Source organism: Arvicanthis niloticus, chromosome 15 (genome assembly GCF_011762505.2).
Source record: "Arvicanthis niloticus isolate mArvNil1 chromosome 15, mArvNil1.pat.X, whole genome shotgun sequence".
Lineage (NCBI taxonomy): Eukaryota > Metazoa > Chordata > Mammalia > Rodentia > Muridae > Arvicanthis > Arvicanthis niloticus.
The window spans coordinates 17,885,098-17,904,509 of record NC_047672.1 but is presented as its reverse complement, the minus strand read 5'-3'; the positions used below and the strand labels follow the sequence as shown (position 1 = coordinate 17,904,509).

General features: G+C 39.5%; 1 protein-coding gene and 1 non-coding gene across 2 annotated transcripts in view; one reads left to right on the top strand and one right to left on the bottom strand.

Annotated features, from left to right (window-relative positions):
* The window catches only part of Cntnap2 (contactin associated protein 2), a 1,965,545-nt gene that overhangs the window by 1,250,255 nt on the left and 695,878 nt on the right, over nucleotides 1-19,412 (top strand). The window contains exon 13 of the mRNA XM_034518882.2: nucleotides 14,139-14,339. Coding sequence (XP_034374773.1) covers nucleotides 14,139-14,339 — 201 coding nt within the window. The remainder of the gene's footprint in view (nucleotides 1-14,138; nucleotides 14,340-19,412) is intronic.
* Nucleotides 11,704-11,835, bottom strand: LOC117721102 (small nucleolar RNA SNORA17). Its single transcript, XR_004608376.1, has one exon. It is a non-coding gene; the product is annotated as a small nucleolar RNA SNORA17 (small nucleolar RNA).

Below are 19,412 nucleotides of genomic sequence, written 5' to 3'. Positions count from 1 at the left end.
AATAAATATAAAAATACTAGTTAAGCATAAATGTAAATAATAATCTTTTATTTTAAAAACTATTTTACTAGTTCTTGGGAATTTCATACCTGCCTTGATCATATTCACTCCCTCTCCCAACTCTTCTTTCCTACCCAACCAACTTGGTGTCCTTTTAATTTTTTAATATACATCAAGACCAAATTCATGCTACCCAAATCTTCTTGGATATGTGATCTTCTACTGGATTTTAGTAGATTTACCAGGGGCTGTAGACTTAAAGTAAATGTCCTCCCTTCCTTCAACAAGGAAAGATTGCCAATAGTTCCATGGCTAGGAATGGGGTTTGCTGCTCAGCCTGTAGCTTCTTGCCTCTGACTTGGGCTCACTTGGGCTCGCCGGGCCAAATCCACTCTGCCTTTCCCTCTCCTGCTCCAATGTTGCCTCTAACTCCAATAACCTTGTTTACTCCATTATGCCATACCATTATACTCCTTAAAAGCCACCATCTCCCCATGGCCCCCTATTCATTTCCTAACCCCACTGCATGCTCCAAACAAATCATAGATATTTCAAATTTCTAAGCTAACATCCATGAATGAGACACATTTTTTTCCCACTTGGGCAAACTCAACTCTTGCTATTTTAAGTCATTTATCCAAATTCACAGCTTATATTTTATGTATCCTCCAAAGCCTCTAACCCCTACTAAATTGTTTTCTATCATATGTCCTGACTCTAGGTTAAATTAGCTAATTGAGAGTTAGTTATTTTTTTAATCATTTTCCATTTCTAAGATCTTTTGATTTATTAACCCTTGTTCTCCACCCTCCTTTCCTCTGTATTGCTTTCTTCTTTTTCTCCCTCTCACATTCTAAGGTCTCTCCTATGTAAGAATGGTGATTGTCCTGTACCTGTCAGTCTTTTGGCTATGAGTAACAAGCCCAGCCAAGGTACTGACAGCTGACAATTTAATTACCATTTAATTGCTTTAGTTAATTAATTAGAGACCATTGATAGAGTCATGTCTCTATTTCCAAGTTTTATGAAATTTTTCCTAGCACTATTGAAAAATTACTTTCCTTAACAATAAAAACAGTAAAAAAAAAAAAAAAAAATACCAGCTTTACTTCCTTACCTAAGAGCGGTGGGTGAGTGTGCAGGTTGCAGAAATAATTGATCCTTGGAAATAATGATTCTCATTAATGTTGCAAGCATGCTAAAATAGGAATGATAGAGCAAAAATAAAGAGCTGGCTTGTTTACTTCAACACACTTTTTGGAAACAACATATCTTTTTAAATTGCCAGGCCAGAGATTTGCTGGCTTTGATGGGAAGTGGCAGGATGCCTCACATGTACCTTAAACCCTGGATGTGTCTTACCTGGGTTTTAGGTGACTAGGTAGCTTAGCATGGTGCTTTCAGCTGCATTGTTTTTTGATACCACTTTTTTTTTTTATTCAGGAAGTGTTTATTGAAAACAAGTTCCATTATGAAATGTTAGTACTAGGCAACAAGGACTAAGCAATTAAAATGACTCCAGTATTGCCCCCAGGGATCATCCATAGAGGCAGCTGTGGAAAGTATTTAACAACATAATATGATGTATGGAGACAGGAGGGTTGGGGTGAGGCTTAGAGTTAGAGGTAGGTCCGTTGAGGAAGCAGGAGAAAGACTGGGCATATTCCATTGATCTGACATTGAAGAATTGGAGATGGACTGTATTTTCTAGCCAAGTACCTCAGAGACTAGGAAAAATTCCAAGACAGGTGAGAATATCTCTCTAGTGGATAAGTAGAATTCACTGGGGAAGAGGAAGAAGAGAATGAAGTAAAGGAAAGATAAAGGGAGAGAGAAAAATCACCTTATACATTTGTACTTCTGTTATAATTAAGGTGATAACACCAGTTTGAGTCCCTTGAATATGTTCACCCTGCTATCTTAAGGGTTTTCTTTCCCTAAAAAGTTATTTCTAGCTAATTATCCTCACTAAGGAATGTAATCTGTCAGCCTGTCTTGCTAATGTTCCTCACAATGGAGGCTGCTCCAGTGAATAGAAACTGACTTAATGGAGAAAATTAGATACTTAGAGGAGTTGATTATTTGGGGATTTTCTTCCAAGGTGAAAAATGTCATCTATCCCATCAAGAAATTTTTTAACAGAGCCTGGAGGAGGAACCAGGAGAGCTCCAGCCTCTCACAGGGAAACCACTGAGATCCACACTATCCGTTACCTCACCTGTATGCTTCCCCTTCCCCTGCTTGGCAATGACCTTGATTAAGGGTCAAGGTGAAAGGAAGGACCACTTTAGGAGACTGTTCTGTTAGAGCAAGCCGAGCAGGCTCATTCACCTGTGTGACTTTTGAGAAAAAGTACAGGGCTGGAGAATATGGTGGACATTCTCTTAATGTACAAAGACATTAAATTGGCATGTGAAAGAAAGCAGTAGCCAAGGACAAGCTAGAATCCCCCAACTCTCTCTCTCTCTCTCTCTCTCTCTCTCTCTCTCTCTCTCTCTCTCTCTCTCTCACACACACACACACACACACACACACCCCTGACCTATAATACAACATACACATACACACAAAAGTACATGCTACAAGAATGACCCAAATCCTGAAAGTTTTCATCCTTTGTATAGCCATTGTGATTAGACCCACACAGATGAAAAAAAAAAGTTTTTGGTTGTATCATCATTGTCAGAGAGAAATTGGGGCTAGACAAAAGAAAACAAGTTTTACCTCAAAGGAAATAAAAGTTCATTCTGGATTCAAATACTAGAAAACATGGTCCAGGAACAGACTCAGGTGACCCTAAATACTGTGTTCCAATATTACAGTAACAGTTTCATGAAGTTTTCTATAGTGACAGCACGAAGGAAATCATAAATCAAGATGCATTTCAAGTTCACTGGTGGAAACACCAAGCAGATGGTTTGTAACAGAGTAGGGAAACCCTCTACTATAGGCTACAGGTGCTGTCGAATTAACAGTGTAGGCCTTTAGGTCTATGGAAGTTACAAACCTGTTTAACATTCCAAAAGTTAAAGAAGAGTTAGTAACATGTAACTATTAGTGGACTAAGAGCTCAGGGTAATTTGGCTCTGGTTCCATGCACCACAATCACTGAAGTTCTAGTCAGTCAGTCAGTCAGTCAGTCAGTCAGTCAGTCAGAATGTTCAGTGCAAGGATGTTTTCTTTCTGAGAACTTCCAAACCATTGAGCTTCTAACCTTTATCCTATCTCTGGACTGCCTCCTCCTTTGGGACTTCTCTCCTTAATAAATTGTATCTGCATCCGTCTTTATCACCTCATCCCTGCCCAATTTATTGTTCTGGAATACAAGTATCTAGAAATCTCAGCAGGGGTTCCCAACCATAACAAAAGCTTTACACATGGAAGCAAGGACAGGTGTAATTTCTCATGTAGGCTTATTGACTGAACTGCCAACCGAAAAATAAAGCTCCTCCACAATCAAGTGGCCATTTACTGATATTTGACACATACCCAAGAACTTGGCCTGCGTTAGAGTGGTTTAGAGTGTGTGGTGCACTAAATGCTATTGCTTGGATTATTCTAGCAGTTTTCTGAGATGCACTTTTCTTTTGAAGTCACTCTGTCATTGTTGTTTTACTTCATGCCATAACTATTTGACCAATCCCAATATTCATGCACAGTGGCACTACATGAATTAGTGTGTGCTGTGTAAGGATAGAGCTCAGATACTTGCAATTTGGCCTAACTGTAAAGAGGAAAGAAAGATGCACACGAGCACCAATGTTATCAACTAAAGAAAGAAAATGCTGATGGCGACAGCAAAGGCATTGCATCTGAGTCATGGTTTGGCTTTGTTCTTTCATATATTCTTTCAGTTCAAAGTCTTATAGATATTGTAAGGCATTGGAAACTACAGAAATCTCTGGATCTAAATTATTATCAAATTATGAAGTTCAAAATACTTTCATCATATCATCTATACAGATTTTCTGTTTGGTTGGTTGGATTTGTTTGTTTGTTTGTTTGTTTGTTTGTTTTAACCTGTAATTCTACAAACTATACTTGAGTATTTCATGGGACTCTCTGATAATAATAGAGGGATTTCCTGGATATTAAATAGAGAAGAGGCCTGCTGTTGGCAAAATATTCACTGATTTGAACACTATCATGATGATAACATTCTAGATACCAGATAAGAGTAAATTAAATTTATACAATAATAACCCAAATTTTGACCACAGAATAGGAAAAGACAGGCAATAAGAACAAGCTCCATGATGAAGTATTGATGGGCCATCCCAGAGGGTGGTAATTGTGTACCTAACTAGTAGGTTAAATGTGACATGGTAAAGGACATGGCAGGTGATACATTTAAGTGTGTCAGGTGGATGGGATGCATGGGCATTATTGAAAACAAGAGCCAAGGTTGGACTTTGTAGATGTAAAAGAGGAAGCATTGGAATCTGTAGGTAGTTGTTGGGAAAACGCTGAGGGTTCCTCCATGCTGGAAGTTGGGCATGGCTGCTGTGGCTCCTTTGTTCCTCATGCAAGGTCCCAATGACACGAGAAAGTCCATTGGTTTTTACATGTTTTAATGTCATGGCTGATGGTGGATGGATCTGGATGCACCCCTCCCCCCAAACCAAGGGCAGACCTGAGTTACATAGGGAGGGAGAGAGAAGGGAGGGGCTGGGGAAGAATGCTTAATTGGCTCCACCCTCTGGCCTTCAGGTACCTTGTTAGTATATAAATCTCTCTAGGGCCTGAGGCCTGTTCCTCCTGACTGTTGGCCATAGACCTCTCTGTGGGAGGGGTTGTTGGAGGGCTGAAGCTAAATGAAAAGAACTAGGGCTCAGAGCAGAGCTGAACTCCTGCAGTCCTATAAGGTTCCAGGGTTCCAAGCTCATGCTCAACCAAGCACCCAGCCGCTTCTCACAGCCCACCACCCCACAGGAATCCTCTTAGGAGAAAGATGTCCTAGGTAGAGGAAAGAACAAGACAAAGGCACTCTACCTTGGAAGCTTAGCTTTGAAATGCAGCTAGGGATTAACATAGAGGAGTTGATATTTGGAGTAATGGAATAATCATTTTTCCAACAAAATTTGTACATTTTAACTTAATACATTCGTAAATAATGAGAGGAATATTTAAAGATCCATAGGTACCATTAGCCAAGGATTAGAAGTGATACTTCCTTAATCTCCAAGGATGGATTTGATCAAGATCTAGTTACTGCCCTCAAGTATAAGCAACAAAGAGGGGCATCACTTGTCATGCGAGACCTGAAACTCTTTATATAGTTTCCACTGAACTCCCTTCTTATTGGATTGAAATAAAGTTGTACCATATAGATCAGATAGCCTCGAACTCAAGCTCCCCCTGCCTCTGCCTCTCTGGGTCTGAGATTGTAGGCATGCACCATCACACAAGTGATAGATAAGCTCTTGACTGACAAATAGTCACAAAAGACATGTTTACCCATGGAGGAAACAAAAGGGAAGATTGGCTCCTGTTGATGTAAGAGTCGAGTCAACAACTCCAGCTGTAGTGGGAAAGAATTTCACAGCCTCCCCAATAGAACAAAACCATTAACAAATAGCTAACAGCATCCTAGAAAGAAAAAAGGAGACATAAATTCCAAATTGTTTTTCAGATGGGTGAGAGTGAGCCCCGGTTATTTATGCTTGTTCTCGGCATTTGATGCATCATCCATCTTTGGCCTGGAATGGTGAGCCGAAAACTCATCACCGTTTCCCACCACCTGCGGAAACATTATCTGCACTGGGAACTCATTTCCTCGCTGCTTCCCACAGAGACCCATCTGCTTTACATACCTCTTTTTTCCACACGTGATTAAAGCTGCTCACACCACCTGAGTGATGCACATAGCTGGGTTATGGCCTGCTCAAACATCCAGAGCTGGCTATACTATAGACTCCAGAGCCTGGACCTACAGGAACTCTTACAGGGCTCACACAATACATATCAGGGGAGGAAAGTAAAAAATAATGACAAGTCTATCATGATTTAAGACAGCAGGTTCATAAATATTGAAAATCCTTCCAAACAAAATTATTACCTGTGACTTACTTTATAATGAACTTACGTACCTGGAAGATTGGTAATATTCTCAAATGAATCCAATTATAAATGACTAAAACCCATCTATTACAGCATTGTGTGAAATAAAATAGTTTGCAAATGTGAATTATTCTAAGAACTAGATGTGATTACAGAAAAATTTTAATTTCCAATAAACTACACATGGGTTTTATAAATGACTACTGTTTGCTAATTAAGTTTGTGTACATGAACGTTTATATAAAATGTATTTAAAATCAGGTATACATTATTTTTTTATGTTTTTTTCTTTTTTCTTTTAAAGATTAACTTATTTTTAATTTGAGCATGTATGCTTTTCCTACATGTATGTATGTGCACAACATGTAAACCCAGTGCTATCAGAGATCAGAGAGCCTCAGATTCTTCAGAACACAGTTAAAACCAAAACTAAGAAATATAACAAGAAATGTAAAATTAAGATTTGTCAATCAGCCTTCTCTGCTTTCTTAATTCTTAGAGTATTTTACTGATACTCTATGTTCTTAAACTTTATTATGTCATTACACTGTAAATACACAGATTTGTGTACTACAGCTATGTTTATATTTTTATTTGTATTTTATCTTCAATCTTTTTATTTCAAAGTTAGCCTACACTGATTAAAACTCTCAGTTAATCTATGTTAAAATACATTCTCATATGCAATTGTATAATTTTAATTGTTTATTTTTAAATTCCTTTTTAATAGAAATTCCTTTTTAAGGTTTCTGTTTTTTAATTTACTATACCAAAGAGTAATTACAATATATTTTCTTATATAAAATGTTCGGTAGTGTTTCCAGCATCCATGATTAGAAATAATTGTTACTGTAAGATGTGTGCATCTTCAAAGTTTTTAGTTACTGACAAGTTGTAATAATTCTGGATACTGCTACCCTGCAGATTGGTAGTTGGGCAGGAAGGGCTTATTTGGCTTATATATCACAGGTCACAAGTCCACTGATGGAAGCCCAGGAAGGATAAGGCAGGAACTGAAGTAGAAGATATGGAGGAAATGTATTTACTGGCTCCCAATGGCATGCTCAACCTGCTTTCTTATAAAACCCAAGACCAGCTGCCCAAGCACCATGCTACCCACAGTAATCTAGGCGCACCCATAGCAATCATTAATTAAGAAAATATCTCACAAACGTGGAACAAGCCTGTCTGATGAAGCCATTTTCTATCTTTAAAGAATTATTATGAATTTAAAAAAATATATCATTTTCTGTCTCCCAACTCTCCCAGATCTTTTTCCACTCTCCCAACTTCATGTTCTCTCTGTGTATCTCTTTGTCTCTGTCTCTCAATCTTTTTGTTTTTATGTCTCTGTCTCTCTCTCCTTCCCACCCTCTCTCTTTCTTTCTCTCTCTCTCAGAAACAAACAAGTAAAACATAGGAATAAAAGCCCAGACTCCAATTAGTTTGGAGCAACTACTCCTGAGTATAGGACTTGCCCTGGAACATGGTTGATATACACAGTGTCATTCCATTGAAGAAAACTGATTTTTCCTCTCCCAATGGCTATCACTTGTAAACAGTTTCTTGGTTACTTTAATCTCACTTCCCTACATCTGTGCTGAGATTTTTTTCTCACTTTAGCTTGTGTGCATTGTCACTGTAGGTTCTGGTAGACATCTTTCCTATTGGGTCTTGAAAATGTTTTTTTTCTTAAAGAGGCCCTGACCACCTCTGGATCTCATAGTGTTTGTACCCTGACTTCCAGGTAGATCCCTGAGCCTTGAGCAGGGGGGGTTTTAATATTGACAGCCAATGTAGAGTTGAGTATTCAAAAGTTTCTTCCTTTCTGCACAGTGTCTTCTTAGGAGACTCTGTTAATTACCATCTGATGCAGAAATTTCTCTGATGAGGGTTGACAAGTGCACTAATCTGTGGATATAGTAATCTGTCATTAGGAGTAATAGTAGTGTTATGATGATTTAGCAGACTAATAGTAGGTCTCTATATAGGGCCCATAACCTATCTGGTCTTAAGTTCTTGGCCTCATTAACAGTATCAGGCATGGGTTCTTTACCATGGTGTAAGCTTTAAATTCAATCAAAAAGTGACTCCATAGTACAGGTGGGTATATCTTGCAATAAGTCACTATAATAACTTACGAGTTTCAGAGCTGGGTGGGATTGATTTTACTTCCTACTCCAGCAGTGTGAGAGACACTCAGGATTCAAAGAGAGGGACCTTAGCTGAAATGCCCTACAGTGGGGAGAGGGAACGTGTAGAGTCCACCTCCAATAGAAAGACAGGGCATCAAGTGAGGGATGGGGTTGCCATCCCACAGTCAAAACTCTGACCCAGAATTGCTCCTGACTGAAAGAACTGCAGGGACAAAAATGGAGAAGAGCCTGAGGAAAAGAAGGTCCAGTGGCAGGCACAAAGTGGGATTCAGCTAAAGGGGAGGTCCCAAGGCCTGACACTATTATTGAAACTGTGGAGCGCTCACAAAAAGGGACCTATCATGACTGTCCTCCAAAAGACCCAACAAGCAGCTTAAAGAGTCAAATGCAGATATTTGCATCCAACCAATGAACAGAAGCTGCTGACCCCTGCACTTGAATTAGGGAAAAACTGGAAGAAGCTGAGGAGGAGGGTGACCCTGTAGGAGGACCAGCAGTCTCAATTAACCTGGACCCCTGTTATCTCTCATACACTGGACCACCAACCAGGCAGCATACAACAGCTGATATGAGGCCCCAACACATATATAGCAGAGGACTGCTGGGTCTGGCTTTAGTCAAAGAAGATGCATCTAACCCTCAAGAGACTGGAGGCCCCAGGGAGTTAGAGGTCTGGTGGGGTAGGGGATTTCGGGTGGGGACATCCTTGTGGGGACAGGGAGTGGGGAGGAGGTATGGGATGTGGAGGATGGATGAGGCAGGTGTGAATAAAATTTTGAGTTTAAAATTAATTAATTAATTAATTAATTAAAAATGTATCACATGCTCATTGTCGATTCATCACTTTATGGGCATTTTGAATATTTACAATTTCTGGCAATTATGAATAGAACAGCAATAAACAAGGATGAACAAGTGTCATTGCAGTAGGATGTAGAGTCCTTGGGCTATATGCCCCATAGTGGTATAACTGGATCTTGTTGTAGAACTATTATCAACCATTTGAGGAACCTTCACACTAATTTTCATAATGGCTATACCAACATGCACTACCACCAACAATCTTAAGTGTTCCCCTTTCCCAGGATTCTTGCCAGAATGTCTTGTCGCTTGTTGTATTGATCTTGGGCATTCTGACTGTGTAAGATCAAACATTTTATCCTTGGAAGTCTGACAACCACAAAGTAAAATTTCTATAGCTTTAATTTGTGTTACCCTGGTTACAGCATAGGTGTTTTTCCCCATATGTTAGTATCCCATTTTTCTGACCCACTTGTAAAAATATGTATCCCTGTTGTTTCCTTTGTATTATTTCTGTTTCTATTAGAATTTACAAATACTTTTACTATAGCTGGGTGCTCATCCTTGTAAGATACATATTTTACAAATATCTCTTCTAATCCATGGCTTAACTTTTTACTTAAGTTCTGGTATTTCAATGAAGAAGATAGTTTAATTTTAACAAACTCACATGTATGTGGTTTTTTACCATAACAGTACCCTCATTTTTTGCCTTGTTTAAAAATAATATAAATATTACTTTATGTTTCATTAGATCAATGTTTTTCTTAAGACTGTATGCCAAATGAAGTTAAGTTTTTATGTAGTGTTAAAGGTAGGTATGGGTTAAATTTTATTTTATTTTTTTTGGTATGGATAAGAAATTTCTTTAAGATATCCAATATCAGCTTTTATTACAGGTTTAATATGTGTAGATTTTACTTAAAGTTTTAAATTTTCTTTCATTATTCTAATTGCCTTTACCTACATCAAACTTAACCATTCTCTTTTATCTTTTTAAATTAAAAAAAAAAAACCTTTATTGGTTCTTTGTGAATTTCATTTCATGTGGCTCAATCCCAATTATCTCTCCCTCCCCCTTACCTACTCTTCACCCTTGCAACACCCTCAACAGAGAAAAAAATTCTCATTTTCGAAGCTGTAGTGTGTCATAGTGTGTTCTACAGTATACCCTTTTGTCTACACTTCTTTGCTTACAAATGTTCATTGCAATGACTCCTTGGTCTGGTATGAATTTTCTGGCTTTTGCTGCTCTGAAACCTCACTGGGACTCCCCAAGGATATCCTCTGTATCATAGAGATCCTCTAGTTTTGCATCTATAGGACAGGCTCCTTCATGCACTCCAGTAGTTCATCCTTGGGGTAGATGTTGTGGTGGGCCAATTCAAAGCCCTGAATCTAGGCCCAAGAATTATTTGAGCTGGTCAGCCCTCCAGCCCTCCTGCTCTCATGCCCTCCAGGCTGGCTCACTAACAACCCTTAAAACCAGGACCAACTCTACCCTGCTTTCCAGGTAATGTGCAGGGCCTGATCTCCCAAGTTCTGAAGCTGGTGCAGGACATTGCCAGTGCTCCCACTCTCATGACCCCAGGGCCTGCTCTCCTACCTGCTTTAGATGGCAAGAAGGAAGGGAGGGGAGTAGGGAGTCTCTCTCTGGTCCATGCCACCACCCAAAAGAGTCAGGGATGATTCTTCTACACCCATACTCTGGGCTGGCTTACCTGCCTCCTCCTTCCTCCCCGAATTCCTCCCCAGCTGGGTCAGATCTACTATGCTGCCCATGTGAGGTTCAGAACCTGCTCTCCTAAGTGCTGCAGCTCATGAGGGTCAGGGCCAGTGATCCTGCTCTCATAACTCCAGGGCCAGATCTCCTACCAGCCACGAGTGATGAGGAGTGAGGGAGGAAGATGGTATCTCTTCCTTGTACATGCCACTGCATAGGAAATGAGTGTTAGGGGCAGCTCTCCCACATTTGTATCCTTGGTGGCCTACCAGCAAGTCCCACAATGTTGGGGAGAAGGCACTCTTCTGAGTATTGGAGCTGGCTAGGGGCAGGAGCAGGTCTCCTGACCTCATTGTTCTAAAGCCATATCTCCAACAATGTCCAGGACCCCACCATGGTCCTAGATGGCATTGCCAGCTACTCACATCAGGCAGTTCCCCACTGCTCTCCAGTCTCCAGTTCTGCCTCTCTTCGTTGTGTCCACATGCTTTTGTTTCTCTTTATCTTCCATTTTCCCACCACTTACTTGCTCCTCTTAGTGTCACCTAGAGTCTCTGAGTATCTAGGGTCATCTGAGGAGTGCTCTCTGGAGTATGATGCCCCACTCATGAATTATGGCACCAGGCAGGGATCATCTCACGTATGGTCTACCTCCCAAGGCCTGCACAGCGCCAAACTGGTGGTCATTTCAGGCTAACTCACTGTCCAGGCACCATGCTGCTAGTTTGGTAGGTGGTTAAGCTTATTTCTCACCGGGCACAGCCAAATGACCCCTTCAAACGGCAGCCTGTTGGGGGCATATTCCTGCCTAATGCCCAAGTTTCGGGTGTGGTTCTTCTAGTCCCAAGATTGTTCCCCATCCTGGGACTAGTGGTCTTCTTAGGATAGCTCCCTGTCTGGGCCCCCTGGTATATAGTGGTGGTCATCTATCTCTGTTTAATCTTTTCTGCCACTAGGCCACTAACATTTAGAATACTAATCATTCAGATGTTCATAGGTTAGAAAACTGAGCATAGACATAGTATGTCTCCTCTTTGCCATCTACTAACACACACATAAAACAACAACCATACCTACAAAGCCTCTAGGTGCAGGTTAACCACTTTTTTTTTAAAAAGTGTGTGTGTGTGTGTGTGTGTGTGTGTGTGTGTGTGTGTGTGTATTAGTGTTGTGTTGTGTACATGAAGGCCAGAGGAGAACACTGCCTGTCCTGACCTATTACTTTCTTCCTTACTGTCTTGAGATAGGATATCTCCCTGAACCTGAAGCTTGGCTGACAGTTAAGTCCAAGTAATCCTTCTGTCTCTGACCTCCATAGCTCTAGGGTTACAGGCATACACACCATGATTAGCTTCTTACATTATCATTTGAATTGCCTCACTATCCAATGGCATATTTGTTTCTGGAATAATAGGTTGTCCCTAGCTCTCCTTTCAACGTGTTCATTTTTATCCCAGGAATCAGTCATTTCTTCACAGACTCCAATTTCTTCTCTTAATAGCAAATAGTATTTAATGGTGGTATTTGGTACAGGGCATAGCATCTTGTTCTGGAGAGTTTTATTCACTGTATTAAGTTCAAGCATGGGTCAACATTTCAAAACAAAGATATTGTCTTGGGTTCTTCATGATATTTTCAATTAAAATTCAAATAGAGAAGGAGTTTTAGCTAATTTAATTTTATGTAGCTTATAACCAACTCTACTTTTTCTTCTCTGAGACTCCCAGCTTCCCAAACACAATGATAATCATTCTCTCACCTCGCTCTACACTGTACAGACATTTCAATCGCAGAAAAAGAAATGTATCATTTCCCAGAAAGAGCATTTGTTCGCAAGACCGGGATGATGCATATTCTGTTAAGAGCAAACAGCTTTCAGGAAGGGTTATGGTTTGGTGGACTGGAGGTCACTTTGAAAAGAGCCAAGGATTGAGTTACCAGAAGGCAAGTGATACGTTTCAAAATGAGGATGACTTTGAATGATGAGCTTCACACTGGACCTCCAGACTGATGTCAAAATCCCAACCAGAAATGATACTCTTTTCTGTTAGCAAAAGATCTTTCATTATTTTAATAAAAATATCATTTTTCTACTTTGTTCTTATAGGCAGAACATAGGTCTGAGATAAGAGGACTGGGAATGCTAGGAAGATAGCTCAGCAGCTAAGGCATTGTTCTATGAAAGGAGGAGGGCCTGATTTCACATCCTTAGCACCCATGTAAAAGATGGGGATGGCTGTATATTTTAGCAAATCCACTGGGCATACACATGGGCAGATCTTTAGAACTTGCTAGGTGCCCAAGCCTATAAAAACTGTGAGCTTCAGGCTCAGTAAGAGACCCTGTCTCGGAAAGCCAGTTGAGATAATATAGGTGTGATTCACATAGAAATTGCTGGAATGTTTTGAAATGTAAAAATTTAGGAAACCGGGTGAACTTTCAGTGTATAATATTAACCAAGGTCAAGAAATCTCGAAGAACAAAGAAAAAGAAAAAAAACATATCTTCTCATTCATATGTGGATCCTGGACTGTAATGTGTCTACATATGTATGTGAACAGCTGTATGTGTGGGTGTGCAGTATAACATTTAGAAGAAAATGATCGTGGGAAGGTAATGCTAAGTGACAAGGAAGGATAAAATACAGACCAAGGGGCACAAGGTTTTGGAAGATGATGTAATGTTAATTGTTTTCCTGGCTTCAATCCTGCCATAGATTTATTTTTTTTCCCTTTTGTGGTAGATAAATAAATAAAAATGTAACTTATAATGAGCAAAGCTCCATTGCTTCAGAGAGGCCATTGAATAGATACTCAGATAGAACATCTACTCTCTATAGATCTATTCTCAATAAATTACTCAGATTACAGACTTTGAGAATGGGCAAGTATTTGAGTGGTTCTTTTAATCTAGCAGAGTGATGTTTTTACTTGTGAGTTTATTGCAATTAAGTGATGAAAGAAAAAAAGTCATCAGATCTTGGCTGTGTAAATAGATCAATACTACAAAAGCATTTGTTTTATGTACAGTAGAAAATGATTGAGGAAAACACTTGACATGGTCCTCTTCTGCACTTTCAGGCATAAACACACACACACACACACACACACAGACATACACACACAAACACATACACACATGCACAAAACACACAACACACACCTACACGTGCATACAACTCCTACATAACACCTACATGCATATAACACATATGCATATAACACGCACACAGCAAACTCCCTTTTTTTCTAAAATGCAGTCAGGATTGCTCCCTCTAACTCAGTTTTATACCTGTTTAATGAAAATAACAGCTAAAATCTGGTTCAATTATCTTCTGACATTTGAAGAAGCGCTGGAGCACTAATGAGCTACCGTCTTAATTATTTCTCTGCCCACAGAGGACAAGGTGTGGACCATAGTGTCTCATGACTTACAGATGCAGACGACAGTGGTAGGCTACAACCCAGAAAAGTACTCTGTGACACAGCTCATCTACAGCGCCTCCATGGACCAGATCAGTGCCATCACCAGCAGCGCTGAGTACTGCGAACAGTATGTCTCCTACTTCTGCAGGATGTCCAGGCTGTTGAACACCCCAGGTAGGCTGTGATGGAACATTACTTTTAATTACTATCTCAGCTGGTGTTTGCAATTGCCTAAACAATCCAACAGGTGTGGCTTATTATCTTATTGTCCAGTCTTCAGTCCTCAATGTGCAGATGGCTGTAAATAAGTCCAGTGTAATCACTGGGCTTGTTTTCTGGACAGTGGAGCTTCCAATGCATGATTATTTTAAAATGAGCAATGTTATTATTTTAGGTTTATAGATTTCTCAGTTTTATGCATATATACATGGTGTGTTGTTAATGCTCGTTTATCAAGCAGTTGCCTTGGGCAAAAGTTTGTCAGAACTCCTTGTGAGCTTTCAAGTGATTCTCTTTGAGTTCCTCCAGTGTCTTTAATGTAAAGATGAAAGCCTTCTGAAGGCTGTCTGCCAGGAAATGTGCTATAGAGCGGTGAGAGATTTTAGGGCTCTCTGCTGTCATTTAACAGTATCTGTCTGAAGAAGCCCACTCTGAAGTTGCTTTCATGACAGTCTATTTCAGTGGTGGATAGTGTATGTGTGTGTGTGTGAAGGTGTGCATGTGTATGTGTGCACAAGATGGTTTGGGGCTTAGAGAATAAGGAAGCCCCCAAATTTATACTGAGAATACCTACTCTGAAAAAAAATCCTTTACGTGTTGGGGGTGGGACATGCCATTAAATGTACCTTAAATTTGCCTCAAAATGTGCAAGGATATGCATTATTTAGTCCATAACATAGCAGCAAAAATAAGCATGAGCCTTGAGTGGAGGGAATAAAACTTTCTGATTTGTACCCTTGAGGTTTTCCAGATATGTCTTTGGGATATTCGTTGAATTTGAACTCCTTTGTGAATATTCACTTATTTAATGCAGTAAGTAAAACTGTATAACACATATTTATCATGTGCAACATATTTTGAAATATGATTGTGGAATAGCTAGATCAAGCTAATTTGTATTTGCATACCTTACCTTCTTGTGGCAAGAACAGTATTTAAGGATGTAATGTAATTAACCATGATGTACTATGTATATCTTGTTATCCAACCTCAGTTTCCCATCTTTTTTTTACTATCAAAATTAGGAAAAGAATATCTGCTTTAGTGAAATGCTATATTAGGAGTCTATGAAGTATAGGGTATTTAAAGAAATGAATGATATTTTAAATTAATAATCAATATTATAACATTACATTGTGCCAAAGACTAGTAGGCTATGTGATGCCCTAAATCAATAGTAGATTAGATCCAGCATTATTTGGGGAATGCCTTACAAAGAAGAGCTAGACACAAAATAATAGATGATCGAGATGTTTGCGTGTTTCTCTTGTGCAAAGCCTCATGATATTAGACTGTTCATAATGTTCTCCATGGACTCTAGGAGAGTAAAACCTGAAAATATAATGTGATGTTTAGAAAATTAGGGCTGGTGTTGTTTGGAGAAAAGATGTTTATGGTTGGCATGTTGAATTAATATGTCATTGAAAAAGAAGAAAGAAATTTCCAGATTGATGTTGGGAAACAAATAGCAGTTGGTGTGATATAAATGGCCCTTCTGGCACTGGTCAGAAGCCCTGGAGTGGGAAATGAATATGGACATGGGTCTGGATGCAGGTAAAAACTACGCTGTAGACTGAGTCCCTAACCTGTCCTTCTGAAACTAGGTGTGCTTGAGAAAAACACACAGGAGTTCAGAGAGTAGAACTGCTGGACCCTAGTACTTGTGATTTTAATATAATAGGTCTGAAGTAAAGTTAAGAGTATACATTTGTTGTGAGTCCCATGAAATGAGCTGTGTTTCTCCATGATGCATATATTTTAGCCATGGTACCCAAAGTGGCTGTATTTGGAGCTAGGGCTTTCAGGAAGTAAGAATGTTAAGTGTAGTCAGGATAGAGATGTCCTGATTCCATCAGGACTGTTAGCCTCAAAGAATAAAGAAATAACACTGTGTCATGTATGAACGCAGTGAGGAGGACTCCAGCATCCCAAACTACATCTACTAGCTCTTTGAAGCATGGCTTCCTACTCCTGAACCACAAGGTCCACATTCCCACTGCTAAGCTGCATGCCTGCTTTGGGCATTTTCCTTGGCAGTTATAGCAAATATATGGTAAGATCTCAGATGATATCAACTCAGGATGGGCTGGAGAACAACTCTGAGAATTTGAGAGTTCCACGCAGCCCAACAGGTGTTTCTGATACCCTTTACCACTCACAGCAATTTTGATTGGATCCATTGCTAGCAAGCATTAACCAAGGATCATGGAAAAATGTGGGGCAGCAGGAGTCACTAATGTATCTCATCAGCTTGTTTTAGTTTTATGAGTGAATGTTCTTCACAGAGGCTCTGTTTCCAGATTTAAGTTAATCAGTTCCTCAGTCTTAGCATGGGAGAGGACTGGGACAAATTGCTCACCAGAAAAAAATCTTGGCGCTTTCATATTGGTATAGTAAATTTTCATTATCAATTTTTTCTAGTACTTAAAATATATTAATAGTTTTTAAAAGCACATTAGAGTTGCCAGATAAGTATATTAATAACTTACAGTTTAGGTATGGGAAGAACCAATTTAAGGCTTAATGCAACTAACCTTTAATTCTCTTGCTCTTATGAGGAGACTTCCCTCTTTTCTTCACTGATACTCTGTGTTTTCCTATCAGCCACAAGGAACCTCACTCACCCATTACTTTTTTCATATAACCTGATATACAATGCTCTAGGAAAAAAAATAAGAGAAATGTGATCATTTTAATTGTCAAGTTAACACAATTTAGAATCACTTCAGGGGATATTTTTTAAAAGGCTATACAGATGAGGTTGGTCTGTGGGAGATGATATTGTTTATTATTCTCTTATTGAAGGGTTAAGCTCACCACTGTGGTAGCAGTATTCCCTAGGCAGGAGATCCTGAACTGTTTAAGAGTAGAGAGAGCTGACTGCTTGCATGTTTGAGTTAATTCATTGCTTCTAAGTCTTGACAATGGATATGATAGGACTAGTTGCTTCAAACTTCTGCCTTGACTTCCCTGAAATGATGGCCTATAACCTTAAACTGTGAGACAAATCGACCCTTTTCTCTCTTAAGTTGTTCCTTTTCAAGATATTTTATCCCAGTCATGGGTAAAACTAATTACAGGTACTTGCACAATAAATAACAGTATTTTACTTATGTTTTCAGAGAATCCAACATTGTGTTTTAAGACATTTATAGATTGTCATTGTACCAAAAATGTTCTTTGAAAATTAAATTCATGTATGTCAGGCATTTTTGAAATACTCTATCATTCTTTCCTTTCCCCCTTCCCCCCACTTTATTAAAAACAATGTATTCTTTTCTCTTGTATTATATCCTGATTACAGTTCCACTCCCTTTATTCCTCCTAGTTCTTGTCCACCTTCCTGCCCTTGTGAATCCATTCTTTTTCTGTCTCTCATTAGAAATAACAGGCTTCTATGAGATAACAGCAAAAAAAAAAAAAAAAAAAAAAAAAAAAAAAAAAAGGAAAATATAAGATAAAGCAAGCACAGTCACATCAAAGTTGGACAAGGCAAATCAACATAAGGAAAAGAGCACCAAGAGACAGCACAAAGATCAGAGACCCATTCATTCACACATTCAGGAGTCCTATAATAATAGTAAACTGAAAGCTATAAAATGTATGTCCAAGGCCTAATGCAAGCCATTTAGGCCCTGTGCTTGCTGCTAAAAAATCTCTGAGAGTTCATATGAATTACATACATTTGATTTAAAGGGTCTTGTTCTACTGTTTTCCCCCCATCTCCTATGGCTTCTACACTCTTTCTGCCTTCTCTTCCCCTGAAACAACCTGCCATACTGTCATTTACACATGATCTGCTCTTGATACATGCTTGCTAATTTGAATAAAAGTACATAACTTAAAACATTCCCTTATCAACCTGCCAACACTTTTTTTTCAGTAGGCACAAGTATCCACACTTTCTGGTTGCTCATTGTGACTCGAGGGTCCCACAAAGAGTTGGGTTTTTTGTATATGTATTTATTTTTGCTTAAGATTTTATCTGTATTGTTAACTATAGTGTTAGCTCATGTTTTCTTTTTTCTCTTTTTCTTTTTTTATTGGATATTTCATTTATTTACATTTCAGATGTTATTCTTTCCCCATTCACAAACACGCCCCACACCCCCCGCAGAAACTTCCTATCCTATCCCCAGTCCTCCTGCTTCTATGAGGGTGTGCCCCTACCCTGCCACTCACTCTCACCTCCCTACCCTCAAATTCCCCCACACTGGGGCATCCAGCCTTCATGTGACCAAGGACCTCCTCTCCCACTGATGCCCGACAAAGCCATCCTCCCCTACATATACAGCTGGAGCCATGTGTCTCTCCATTTGTGCTTCTAGGCTGGAAGTTCAGACCCTGGGAGCTCTGGTTGGTTGATATTGTTGCTCTCCTCATGGGACTGCAAACCCCTTCAGCTCCTTCAGTCTTCTCTCTAACTCATTCATTGGGAACCCGATAATCAGTTCAATGGTTAGCTTTGAGCATTCACCTCTGTATATGTCAGGCTCTGGCAGAGCTTCTCAGGAGATAGCTATATCAGGCTCCTGTCAGCATGCACTTCCTGGCATCCACAACTGTGTCTGCCTTCGGTGACTGTATACAGGATGGATACCCAGGTGGAACAGTCTCCAGATGGTCCCCCTTCAGTCTCTGCTCTATACTTTGTCTCCATATTTGCTCCCTTGAGTATTTTGTTATTTCTTCTAAAGAGGACGAAGCACCCACACTTTGGTCTTCCTTCTTCTTGAGCTTCATATTGTCTGTGAGTGGTATCTTGGGTATTTCGAGCTTTTGAGCTAATATCCACTTATCAGTGAGTGCAAACCGTGTGTATTCTTTTGTGATTGTGTTAAAATTCAAGTCCAAATGGATCAAGGACCTCCACATAAACCCAGATACACTGAAACTATAGAAGAGAAAGTGGGGAAGAGCCTCAAATACTTGGGCACAGGGGGAAAGTCCCTGAACAGAACACCAGTGGCTTATGTTCTAAGACCAAGAATTGACAAATGGGACCTCATAAAATTGCAAAGCTTCTGT